General features: G+C 44.5%; 2 protein-coding genes across 2 annotated transcripts in view; one reads left to right on the top strand and one right to left on the bottom strand.

The window, feature by feature from the left end:
• The first annotated feature begins 9416 nt into the window (after window positions 1–9416).
• Med11 (mediator complex subunit 11) lies at window positions 9417–11219 on the top strand. Its single transcript, XM_008855892.2, has 3 exons — window positions 9417–9552; window positions 9688–9818; window positions 10537–11219. Exons 1-3 carry the CDS (start codon window positions 9468–9470, stop codon window positions 10750–10752), a joined length of 432 nt encoding a protein of 143 aa, XP_008854114.1. The 5' UTR covers window positions 9417–9467; the 3' UTR covers window positions 10753–11219.
• Window positions 11220–11443: 224 nt separating this feature from the next.
• The window catches only part of Cxcl16 (C-X-C motif chemokine ligand 16), a 5580-nt gene continuing 3589 nt past the window's right edge, over window positions 11444–13434 (bottom strand). Inside the window, exons 4-5 of the mRNA XM_008855894.3 lie at window positions 12690–13109; window positions 11444–12302 (exon numbers count right to left, since the gene is read on the bottom strand). Of these exons, the coding sequence (XP_008854116.1) occupies window positions 12256–12302; window positions 12690–13109 (467 nt within the window). The 3' untranslated portion in view covers window positions 11444–12255. The remainder of the gene's footprint in view (window positions 12303–12689; window positions 13110–13434) is intronic.

Consider the following 13434-nt stretch of genomic DNA (forward strand, 5'->3'; position numbering starts at 1 on the left):
CACTTTGGGCTTTCTTACTCTTTCTCTAAAGCTCTCCTTCCTGCCTTGTGGCTGCTAGTCTGTGTCTGACCTCCACGCTGGCTTAAACAGCATAGTTTTTTTTCCTCTCTCCCCCATTGGGTAGCCTGCTGAGATTTACAGCTAGCCTGCCCTGAGGTTTTTCTCTTTAAATGCTAGTAAAATGGTCCTCAGGCTTCTGTTTGAGTCCATTCTTAAATTATTTTATTAATGAGACTAAGACCCCCTCAAGAGGAAAATCCAGATTTCCCTGTCATCATTTGGTGATGCCTTTAATCCCAGCACTCAGGAGGCAGAGGCAGGTGAATCTCTGTAAATTTGAGGCCAGCCTGGTCTACATTTCGAGTTCCAGGCCAACCAGAAAGACAAAATGAGACCTTGTCTCAAAAAATAAAAAATAAATAGTGCACACACACACATAAATAAATTAATAAATTAATAATAAATAAAATGAATACATTAAGAAAGGCTGGGGATATAGTTCAATGAGAAAGCACTTGCCCAACCTGTGTAAGGCACTGAAGGGAAAAAAAAAAAAAAGAGAGTATGTAGTTCATTGGTAGTGCTTGCCTAGCATATCCAAGGCCCTGGGTTCTATCACCAGTACATGAGGAAAGAAGGAAAGGAAGGCAGGAGGGGAAAGAGAACGATGGAAGGAAATTGATGCTTTGTGGGATGCTTCGCAAATATTTTTCCCGGTGTGTTGAGCTCTGCATTTGTGTCTTGTCTCTTTTTATTTTAAAGCTCACAATTCAGTGGCATCTACTACCTTCACAGTGTCGTGCAACCTTCACCTTTACCTGGCTCCAAAACATTTTTGTTGTTACCAGGCTGGCCTTGAACTCTTGAGCTCCTGCTTTGGGCTTTAGATTGCTGAGATTATAGCAAAACATCTTTACACTTTACTTCTGAAATTGTGAGTACATTTTTTGAGGGGGGGGTCTTTTTGAGACAGGTCTTCCTGTAGCCCCAGCTGACCTGGAACTCGCTATGTAGACCAGGCTGGCCTCAAACTCACAGAGATCCACCTGCCTCTGCCTCCCAAGTGCTGGGATTAAATGCATGCGCCACCATGCCCAACACGAGTACATTTTTTAAGGTAATCTTTTTAATTTTATTTTACTTTTATTTTATGTGTATGAGTGTTTTGTCTACATGTAAGTGTACCCGTGCATGCATTGTCAGAAGAAGGTGTCAGATCCCCTGGAACTGGAGTTACAGATGGTTGTTACTGCTGGGAATTGAACCTGGGTCTTCTGCAAGAGCAGCCAGTGCTCTTAACCGCTGAGCCATCTCTCCATCCCCTTGTTATTCCCTTTTTTTTTTTGTCTTTTTTTTGAGACAGGGTCTCCCTATAGCTGTTCTGGAACTTGCTATGTAGACCAGTCTAGCCTTGAACTCACAGAGATCTGCCTGCCTCTGCCTCCCAAGTCCTGGGACTGAAGGCATGTGCAACCGTGCCCAGCTCTAGTTACTCTTTTATAGTCATTTTTAACTAGCTTCTTTGTTGTTGTTGTTGTTATCGCAGAACCATTTGCCCTTTTGTTTCCTCATAATCTAACACTTCCTTTTCTTTCCAGTCTAACTTTATGATGATCTCAGCCACTATCTCATCAACGCTTAGTCTCCTTTCAGAACGTAAACCCTGCCTCTGTATCTGTCCATCTGTCCCCACCTCTTTGCTCTAATACAGGGGCTGATGTACACTGCCTAAGAGAAAAATCATATGACTACACTTACTTGTTCATTCAACAAATTTTTAAATTTTTATTATTATTAGTGTGCGTGTATGTGTGTCTGTATGAGTATATTGCCTACATGTTTAAGCGTATGGGTGTTGTGCAATGTTCTGTGGAGATCAGAAGAAGGCGCTGGATCCCCTGTAACTGGAGTCATGGATGGTTGTTATCCACCATGTGGGTGATGGGAACCAAACCTGGGGCTTCTGCAAGAGCAGTCAGTGCTCTTAACTGCTGATCCATCTCTCCAGTGCCCCTCAACAATTTTTTAATGTGTATGAGTGTACTGCCTGTATGGGTCTTAAGTGCACCTGTGTCATACAATCCTCACAGAGGTCAGAGGAGGGCATCAGATCCCCAGAAACTGGAATTATGGATGGTTATTAGCTGCCATGTGGGTGCTAGGAATCGAACCCAGGTCCTCTTCAAGAACAGCCAGTGTTCTTAACCACTGAGCCATCTCTCCAGTCTCACAACAGAGCTGGCGCATCTGTTAAAGGCTCAAGCTCACAACCAAAAGTCAAAAAATACTTTTAACACATAGATGTTGACACTGCTGGGCCCGGAGTATGAATCTGGGACCACCAAAATCTTAATGGTCTCTAATTTAGGCTGCACCTTCAATATCTAATAATACCTTGTTCCTGGGCACCTCCTTTTCCTGCTCCTGTCCTAATTTCCACCTTCCTTATGGCTCAGTGATTCTTCCCACTTCTCACAGACTAGGCAAGGAGGCATGAATGATTTCAACTTCCACCTACTACACACACATTACTATCTACACCAGGAAGGTTAAGGTGCTTCCCCAGCTCAAAGCCAATCCCTCCACCCATGCTCACTTTTCCCCTCCCCATCGCCTCCTAGACCTTGATTCATCAAACCACCCCCTTCTCTTCAACCTGTCTCTAGTGACTCTTCCTCCATGGTAAATAAACCCACACAAGTCTCTTCCATTAAAGAGAGCAAGGAAGGAATAAAGGCGAGAGGAGGAGGGGAAGAATTCAAAGGAAAAACTTCTCCATTCTTGTCTTTTTAAATATATGTATAGTATTTATTATTTTAATTTTTATGTGTATGAGTGTATTGCATAGGTAAGTGAACCAGTGTCATGCATTGCCCTCAGAGGTCAGAAGAGGGCATCCTTGGAACTGGAGTTACAAATGGTTGTTAGCCATCATATGGACACTGGGAATCAAACCCAGGTCCTCTGCAAGAACATCCAGTGCTCTTAACCGCTGAGCCACCTCTCCAGCCCTTCTCAAGTCTTTTAAAAATATTTTTAAAATAATTTTTAATTATGTGTGTGTATGTGAGTGCAGGTCCCTGCAGAGACCAGAGATGTGGGATCCCCTGGAGCTGGAGTAACAGGCAGTAAGTAGTAAGCTACCTGACCATGGATGCTGGGAATTGAACTCAGGTCCTCTGGAAGAGCAGTACACACTCTTAACCACTAAGTCACTTCATTTTTTCAGCCCCTCTAAGGACTCTTTCATACACAAAGGAAGATAGTACTGTCAGGCTCATAACAAAAAGCTGACCCCTGATCCCTCCAATTTCTTTTTCCTCAGAAGCAACTCCCTTCACCTCCTTAAATATTTCTGATTGCATTTACCTCCACATCTTGTTGATTTTTGTTTCCAGCATCTTCTGGCCGGTGTGTCCAACCTTATGACATTGTGACACAATGTTGTCATCTACAAAGTTCATGTTCTGTACAATCAGAGTTACAAAATAAAAATTACAAAAAAAAAATCTCATAATGAGGGGAGGGAGGATGATGAGAAACAGGAGCAACATTTTTTTTTAATCTCATGTTTTTAAGTAAGCTTATGATTTTGTGTTGGGCCACATTCATAGCTATTTGGGGGAAGATGTGGCTCATAGGCCACAGGTTGGACAAACCTGCTAGGTGAAGATTAGCCCTCTCTGTCCCTCCTTATGCAATGCTTTCTATCCTCCCCCACCCCCATTCACCTGGGTATTATATCAACTGGGGTTAGATCAATATTCACTAATCATGCTTCTGCAAAGACATAGTTAAGTCATGGTGTATTTTAAGATTATTTTCCTCTTTTTTACATAACTTTGTTTTCCCTGAATAACAGTCATTTTAAAAATCTGCGTATTCTCTGCATTTATCACTAATTGATCCCTATACAGTCTTCCAAAACTCTACATTCAATTCATTCAAAACAAAATAAGCCAGGTGTGGTGGCACACGCCTTTTAATCCCAGCACTCAGGAGGCAGAGACAGGAGGATCTCTGAGATGGAGGCCAGTCTGGCCTCATAGTAAGTTCCAGGCCAGCTGGAGCTACAGGGAGACCCTGTCTCAAAAAACCAAAACAAAACAAATGTTCCTATCTTTCATCTCCTTGAAGAAATCTCTCAGAATCCTTCTAATGAACTGGGGGCGGGGGTTCCCAGTTGCCTTTCACAAATGATTTTCACCTCAGTTCATGGATCCCCTACCTTCCTCTTCTGGTCTGAGTCTTACGAATGTCCAAGAAGGGTACATGCAGTAGGAAATCTAACAATGTGTACATACCAAAATGTCTTTATTCTGACTTCCTGAGTTTAGCTTTATTGAGTCTCCAGATACCCCTAAAAAATATATTCTTCTGTGGTAATGGAACAGTAACTGACCACCTAGGAAAGGACTACATTTTCCAGAACCCCAGACGTAGATGAAACCATTTCACTAAGTTTTCTTGGATGAAATATGAGCTACTTCCTAGCCAGACCCCTAAGAAAGGTCTACCTCCTCCACCTTTTCCTCTTTCCCCAGCTACAATCCAAGGAGGGGAGCAACTCGGTTCTGACGATGCAAGCACAATGCCCCAGAGCAGAATTTCTCGAATTTTATTGTGTGTACAAATCATCTGGGGATCTTTAAACAGACACTGATTCAGTAGGTCTGGGGTCAGAACTGAGATTCTGCATCTTTAATAAGACTCTAGGTAATGCCAACACTCCAGGACCGCAGACTGTGCATTTAAGACCTTAAAGAGCAGCACAGCTGTACTGCAATCCTTGTGCGATTTGTGGAGCGTACTGAACTGCCCACAATGAACTGTTTTATGAGAAAAAAATTTAACTGAGAAAATGATATCATTGTATGTTTAGCTTTCACTCAGCTGGAGTATGGGATTCTGGGTTGCAAAGCATTTCTCCCCCAAATAGTGAAGCGTTACTCCCGTCTTAAGGAATGGAGTTTTATATTAAAAGGCCCTGTACTGAGTTGGAGAGATGGCTCAGCAAGCTAAGCTCTAGCTGCTCTTGCAGAGGACCTGGGTTCAACTCTCAGCACCCACACGGTGGCTCACAACTCCAGTTCCAGGGGTTCCAACAGCCTCTTTATTATTATTTTTTATTTGATGTATATGAGTGTATTGCCTGCATGTATGTAAGTACACTGTGTCATGCAATGCCCAAAGAGAACAAAAGAGGGCATTAAATTCCCCTGGACCTAAACTTAAGAATATTTGTTAGCTACCATATGGGTGCTGGGAATCAAACCTGGGTCCTCTACAAGAGCAGCCAATGCTCTTAACTGCTAAGCCATCTCTCCAGCTCCTTCAACACCTTTTTTTGACCACCAAGGGCACTGCATGCACATAGTTGACATACATGCATATGTATGTACGTACTACATGCAGGTAGGCAAAACACTCATACACACAAAATAAGATTTTTTTTTTTTTAAATGAAGCCCTGTGTCATTCTAATTGCTGGTCTGTAGCATATGGTCTGCTTTCTCTCCGGAAGCTTTTGTAAGTCCTTTTTTGTTGAGCCTAGTCCTATTTTCCTACATTACACTGGGTACTTGATGGGCTCTTTCACTCCAGAAGTACAGGTCCTTTTCTTCCTCTTCACTTTCGGTGCTCTCTTTTAGACTCTAAGCCTCTTGGACTGCTTCTCAGTTGTCTTTTCTTTGCTAAGTATCATCTCTTTTCATTTACTTTCCTTGAGTAAAGAAACTTGAGTTCCTCAATTTCTCTTCCAGCCTATGAGACTTTTCATCTCTTTTCTGATGGTTTGATTTTCCAAGTGTACTTCCCTGAATTCAACCTGTTTTTTTTAAAATAAGAGACAGAGAGCTTAGGCAACCTAGCAAGACCATGTCTCAGAAAGTAAATAGCAAATAAATAAATAAACGGGAGAAATCTTGCTATATTTCCCAGGCTGACCCCAACCTCCTGTGATCAAGAGATCTTCCTACCTCAGTCTCCCAGGGAGCTCTGATTACAGTAATATGCTATGGTCTCAACTAACTAACTAACTAACCAACCAACCAACTAACTATAACTAACTATAAATAAATAAATAAAATGGAGGCTGGGGAGATGGCTCAGTGGGAAAAGCACTTGCTATGCAAAGAAGAAGACTTTGTTTTTCCCCTACATTGATCTCATTTATGCTAGAAAGTTCTTCAAATATCTGGAGGTCCTTTCCTATCTGCTCATATTTTTAAAATGAAGTGGTTAAGCATGGTAGTACAAACTTGTAACCCCAGCACTTGGGAGGCTAAGGCAGGAGGATAACCATTCCAGGATAGCCTGAGTTACTAAGATGACCAGATGTTCCATGTACACAAATGGGACTTACCAACAATGAATCTCAATATGGTCCAGTCTCACTACTTTGCTAGAACCTGATGTGAATTAAATCTTTTCTTTGACTAATCAAGTACCCCTTAGGAATGTCTTCAGGTCTCTAACCTAGAAAGTATAAGCTTGGTTATCAGTTGTAGATACCACAACTCGGTATATAAATGTTCATAATCTGTTTTCAGTGCAGTGTTCTTGCCATCACCTGTACCCAGGTACCCACTGAGCTAAGCACCCTGTTTTCCATCTCCAACAAAGAAGCCTCCAAGGCCAGGTGTGCTGGCACATGCCTGTGATTCTAGTACTTAGGAGGTAGAAGTAGGGCAGAAGTAACCTTGAGGCCAGATTGATCTGCATAGTTTTCCAAGCCAGCCAGAGGGACAGAGCAAACTCTGTCTAAAAAGAAAAAACAAGAAAAAAAAAAAAAAAAAAGGAAAAAAAAAATCTCCAGAATTCTCATGAGTTGGGTTGGGGTTGGGGTGGGAGATAGTCGCCAAGATGTACAAAACCAAGATCTGGTAGTCTTATTACTTCAAACAACCCTCTTAGTTTCATACAACTTTACCCAAGTTGTCTGCATTACCACTAAGGATCACTTGCTTCCTTCACTGTTGGTTTAGCTTCCATGTTACTGCTAAACCTGTTATCACTTAGTCTCAGTTCTCTAGCTTCTATCTGAAGTTTTTCGGTTGATTCTTGTCCCTCTCTCTCTGCCTCTTTTTCTTTTCAGCACTGATAAAACCCAGCTCATCAAACATGCTAATTAAGCCTTTTACTATAATCTACAACGCTAACCTTTGTTTTTTTGAGACAGAGTACTTTAGGCTGGCCTTGAACTTGATCACAGGAATGCACTATCTCTACTGGTTTCTCTGTCCTTTTTAGATTAGCTTTTTGTTTCTTTTTCTTGAAACAAGATCTCATTAGAGCCCAAGCTGGCCTTGAACTCAGTTTTGCTGAACTTCTGACCCTCCTGCCCCCACTTTCCAAGGGCTAGGATCATAGGCATATGCCATCATGCCCAGTTTTCGAACCCTTGTCATTTTTAAAATGTATCTTTTTGCGTACATGTGTCCACTTCAGTGTGCACATGCTCATGAGTAAGGATATCTTCCTTTATCACTCTCCACTTTATTTTTTTACTATTTCATTTCTCATTTTAAAATTTTATGTGTATGAATGTACATATGTGTATGAGTATATTGCCTGCATATGTGTAAGTGCACCCATGTGGTGCAATGCCCACAGAAAAGGGCATCAGATTCTCCTGGAACTGGAGTCACAGATGGTTTAGTTGCCATGTGGGTGCTGAGAATTGAACACAGGTCTTCTGCAAGAGCAGCCAGTGCTTTTAACCACTGAGCTATCTCTCCAGCCCCCTCCACTTTATTTTTTTGAAACAGGGTCTCACTGAACCTGGAGGTCACTCTTTTGGCTAGACTGACTGGTCAGCAAGTCCCTAAGATTTGTCTGTCTCCACCTCCACAGCACTAGAGTTACAGATGGGCACCACCAAGCCTCACTTTTACAGGGGTTCTAGGTATCTAAACTCTGTGAGACAAGATCTCACGGAGCACAAACTGGCCTTGCACTCACTATTTAGCTGAACTTCTGATCCTCTTGTCTGTACCTCCTGAGTGCTGGGGTTACAGGCATGCACCCTTACACCTGGGTCAAACTCAGGGCTTCGTGCGTGCTAGGCAAGTAGTCTACCAACTGAACTACATCTCAGCCCTTATTTTTATGGTTGAGCCAGCAAAATGACTCAGTAGATGAAGGCACTTGGTGCCAGGCCTGACAACTTGAGTTAGATCCCAAGAACCCATACAGTAGGAGAGAGCTGACTCACAACTAGCTGTGTCCTGACCTCCACATGAGCACCACGGCAGGTGTGGCTGCACACACACACGCACACACACACAAACACAAATAAATATGAATTTAAAGTTAAAAATATCTTTATTGTTATTTTTATCAGGATCCAGGGAAGAGCTAAGTTAAATGCTAGATCTAGGACGTATACCTGGGTTTACATTATTTTGTTTACTCCACGCTGCTGTTTGTTTTTCTCCGGCAGGAGTCCCAACCCAAGGCTTCCAGCATCCTAGGCAAGCACACTGCCCATGAGCTATACCTGCGGCCCCACTTTCATTCTTGATCTCTGTAAGCTTCTAGATTAATCTGTCTAAGAAAGGTAAATCTGGTTATAACACCCTTCTTTCAAAGGCCCCCAAATACCTTCAGAATGAATTCCAAATTACCTGTCTTTTCCTGATCTAGCTCCTTACACCAGTTTCTTGTCACACCTAACCACCAATAACACTCCATTCACTCCACATAAACTGAACCCCTTACAGGAGTTCAAATATACCAGGCCCTTCGAAAGCACCACCTCCTAGCCTATGCGGTTTCCCTTTTCCATTCCAACCTCTCCTCCATCTGGTTAACCTTTAGAATTCAATTCAAGAAGCATTTCCTGCAAGAATCCTTTTTCTGTGCTTTCTGCCATACGCCCCGACTATCTAACAAAACATCTATCCCACTCTCTCGTTCTATCCTCAGAACCTAGCACCTAATTGATAACCAGAAAGAGGGAGAGGCCAGTAGAAGCCAGCATCTGAGAACACGATAGTCTGCGTCCCAACTCGTGATCAGGAAGAAGCCCTGGGGAGAGTAGTAACACTCACCAAGTTAAGCTTTCCTTGGGAGAGGTTGGCCGACAGAGAGCCCGTGACCACCCAGTATGGCGGATTACGCTCCAATTCCCACCACCATCACATAGCGCAGGGCCGACGCTTAATAAATCCTTATAAATTCCATGCAGTCCACGAGACAGGTCAATCAAAGTGGACAGAGCTGAACGACCTCAGACAGGGGCTGTTTTAACACCGCCTCTTACCACAGGTGGTCTAGTGGTGCAGGAGCGTACCTGCACAGGACACTTCGGAAGTTGGACCTAGAAAGCCGAGGCCGCACAGGGCATCCTGGGAATTGTAGTGTTCGCTAGAGTACTCGCTGCGCAGGCGCGAACTAACAGGCACTTCCGGGCCTGGGCGCCACACTTCGCCAAACCCGGTCCGCGAAGGTTTCTCCCAGGAACGATGGCTACCTACAGCCTGGCGAACGAGCGACTGCGCGCCCTGGAGGACATAGAGCGCGAAATTGGCGCCATCCTTCAGAACGCAGGTGCGGGAAGCGGGGAGCTGACGGCTGGGAGCTTGAGCGAGCACAGGCCCAGCGGGGGCGGAGGGAGGGACTGCAAGGCGGGGCCAAACGGCCAGTCTCGACCTGACTCCGCTCCTCCCCTCCCCGCCCTGGCAGGAACCGTGATCCTCGAACTGTCCAAGGAAAAAACCAACGAGCGGCTCCTAGACCGGCAGGCGGCAGCCTTCACCACTTCTGTGCAGCACGTGGAGGCGGAGCTGTCGGGTCAGATCCGCTACCTCACCCAGGTGGGTGTGTCTAGAAGGTGCTGGGCGTGGACCCCATTCCCCTACAGTGCCTTGGGGATTCCCCCAAGCTGACGTAGATTTAACTGGGCAGGTCCAGGCCTCTCATGCTGGCCCCACCCTGACCGGATTAGGCCCCTGCCTTCCAAGGCTTGGTTAAAGAGGAAAGAATTAGAGTGCCAGGGAGGTATATAAACATTAATCAGCCAGACCAAGTGGCACAGGCCAGTAATCCCAGCTACTCAGGAGGCCCAGGAAGGAGGCTCACAGGTTCAAAGCCTGCCTGGGCAACATAGACTCTATAAAAAGAGTGCTGGGACTGTAGCTCAGTGTTAAAGCATTTGCCTAGCATACAGAAGGCCCTAGGTTCAATCTCCAGTCCTGGGGTGGGTAAAAATGAAGCCACAGAATGTTTTTATTTTTTCAGAAACTTGACTGACCACCAATCTAAGATTACAAAGTCCTAACTACTGCTACCCCATTTTCAAACATTTTTGGTGTGCCAGGCACTCTTGCCTTATCCTATGACAACTGCAAGTAGTAGTTATGTCATCCCCATTTCACAGATGAGCTTAACACAGAATTTTACCTTAAAACACTGAGCTACCAGACTTCCGAATAGATCAAACTCAGGGAGGAAATGAGACCAAAGATCTGATGCCTGGTTGTAGGGTGGGGGGGAGAGGCAGTGCTACATTGATCAATCTTAACTGTCCTGTAGGTGGCCACGGGGCAGCCGCATGAGGGCTCCAGCTATTCTTCAAGGAAGGACTGTCAAATGGCTCTGAAGCGAGTCGATTATGCCCGCCTCAAGCTCAGTGATGTGGCACGAACCTGTGAGCAGATGCTAGAGAATGAAGTCAAGGAGATGATTCAGACCATGACTTGCACCTTGGGACAGAACCTGGAGACCCGTAGGACTGGGAGCACACAGTAGGACTGAGCATACAGTAGCATGTACATGCCCTGCCGGTCAGGGTAGACTAGGACAAAGGGGCTGAAAGTAGAAATGGAGAATCTAAAGCCCAAGGCTGCCGGCAGATCTGTCTAGGTCTGCAAGCAGGTTGCTCCTGCTTTCCACTACACAAACTCAGAAGTCAAAGACTCCATTGCCCAGCCCACTTCTCATGTACACCCTGCCCAAGGGTTCCAGAACACTTGGCCCGATGAAGAGAATTTTCTTTCCATAAGCCAAGTATGGTGACTTACACCTGTCATCCCAGCACTCAAAGCTGAGAAAGGAGGATTGCTGTGAATTTGAGAACAGCCCTGGGCTACATAGTGGGTTCCAACCTAGAGTATACAATGAGACCTTCCCTTGAAAAAAAAAGAAGATTATGTTCCTCATTGGAAGAGGCAAAACAGGAACTGTTTGAATAATAAAAGTTGTAACTTTTTTTTAACGATCAGACTCTTCACTGGGGTATATATAAGTAGTCCAAGAGTTCGAGGAAATCAGTCCAGCCTGTACAACATCAGCACAGCAGCTTGCTGAGAAGGAAGGGTAAGAAAGCCCAGGCCTTCAGTGTGGAATTGGAAATAGCTGATGTTCGATGAAGACAGACTTGTGACCAGAGGGAACTACCAGCAGTTGTAAGGGGACAAAGAACCTGCAGAAGAATCAATAATTCTATAAATAATTTTTAGTATTATAGTTAAATACAAATAGAATTTGTCCAAGTTATTGTTATACAGTATAAAACCAGACACTTTAAAATTTATTTACTTGTTGCAGTGCTGAGATTTGACCCTTGCTAGGCAAACACCGTATCACAGAGCTACACCTCCAGACCATAGACCATAAATTTTAGATGTGAAGGGACTAAGGCCAGTGGAGCTACTAATTAGCAAGTCTGTAATACCAGCCCTGTAGAGGAGTCATCCTCAGACACTGGGAGTCAAGCTTAGATGACATGAGACCCTGGCAAAAAAGGGCAGGCCATGGTAAGAACACCCTTTAATCTCAGCATTCAAGAGGCAAAGGCAGGCAGATTTCTGCATTTGAAGTAAGCCTGGTCTCAAGTATAATAATAAAAAAAACTCAAAAGAATTTTACATTAGATACAGAATCAAAGCAGATATGGTAGCATACCATCTCAGAGCCTAGGAGGTGGGGGGCAGAAGAATCAAGAATTCAAAATCACCCTAGATTACATAAAAATACTTGGTCTCAAAACTAAAAATTAAAAAAAAAAAAAAGCCTGGGTTGGCTGAGTGTGGTGGTGTATGCCTTTAATCCCAGCACTGAGCAGGCAGAGGCAGAAACAGAAGCAGAGGCAGATGGATCTCTGTAAATTGAAGGCTGGCTAGGGCTGCGTGTCTCAAAAAAAATTCTTAAAGCCTGGGCTGAGGATTAGTTCATTGGTAGAGCTTGCCCAGCCTGCACAACACCCTGATTGCTCACTATCCAAGTCAGTTCTCATGAGCTTCCATTCTTGGTTCAGGTATTGTAGTCTTGTGTCACAGGTGTATAATAGAACTGTATATCTGGAAAGAATAAAGAAATTGAGAAATGAGCTCTGAGATAAAGGAGAGGTGAGAGGGCATGAACTGAAGTGGGGAATCAAACTCCCCAAAGACCTAGTCCATAGTAAGCACTCTATACGGATCTGGGAATTGAATGAATGGCCCTGCTTGTCACACTAGCCTGGCATAGCTGCTATTTTCATGTTGCTACAGCACTGACTGCTCACTAGGCTTGTAGTAGCTTCCCTCCCTCTCTAGCCAATAGTTCTGGCTGACTGTTCCCTGTCAACCCATGGTGCAAACAACCTTAGTAGTTGTAGGCCTTTGTAAGGTTGTCAGCCACTGGGACAGAATCCTTACCAGGAAGGTTCTAGGTCCCTGGAGGAGGGGTTCAGGAGTTCTGTTTACCTGGAAAGTTCTGTTGTGACTGTTTCCTTCTCTGGCACAACACATAGACAAGGACTATGGTGAGGAGGAAGACGATGGCCATGAGGGACAGCACTGACACCATGGCTGATGTTCCTGCTGCAGCTCCTGACTTTTTTTCCTGCTGTTTATCTTCCTTCTGTTGCTCATTGGCCCTGGCGTCAGACCCAGCTTCTAGACTATGGCCAGAAATGATAGTGGTGGTTTCCCTGAGGTGGGTGTGGGTGAGCTCTTTGTCCAAAGACATTTCTCCTGAGGGAAGGGTGGGTTGTTGGGTACTCAAAATCTCTGCAGGGCTGCTCATATCCGGAAGTGCCTCCTCTGTGAGCTCAGAAAGCTGGGTGCTGGAAGGGAGCAAATGCCCCTGGTGATGGGAACTCTTCCAGTGATCATATCCACACTCTGAATAGGAAAGAAATGAATCGGGGCCATTGGAACAGGTGAAGAAGCAAACACATGTAGACAAGAAAAAGTGTCATTTTCACCTAAATCCAGGGTATGGCTGCCACCCTTTCAAAAACAACAAAAACAGCAAGAAAAAGGCATAACAAATTTTAATAAAAGTATGAGGCCGGGCATGGTGGCACACGCGTTTAATCCCAGCACTTGGGAGGCAGAGGCAGGTGGATCTTTGTGAGTTCAAGGCCAGCCTGGTCTACATAGTGAGTTCCAGGACAGCTGGGGTTACAGGGAGACCCTGTCTCAAAAAGACAAAAAAAAAAAAAGT

Source organism: Nannospalax galili, unplaced genomic scaffold (genome assembly GCF_000622305.1).
Source record: "Nannospalax galili isolate Female #2095 unplaced genomic scaffold, S.galili_v1.0 scaffold146, whole genome shotgun sequence".
Classification (NCBI taxonomy): domain Eukaryota; kingdom Metazoa; phylum Chordata; class Mammalia; order Rodentia; family Spalacidae; genus Nannospalax; species Nannospalax galili.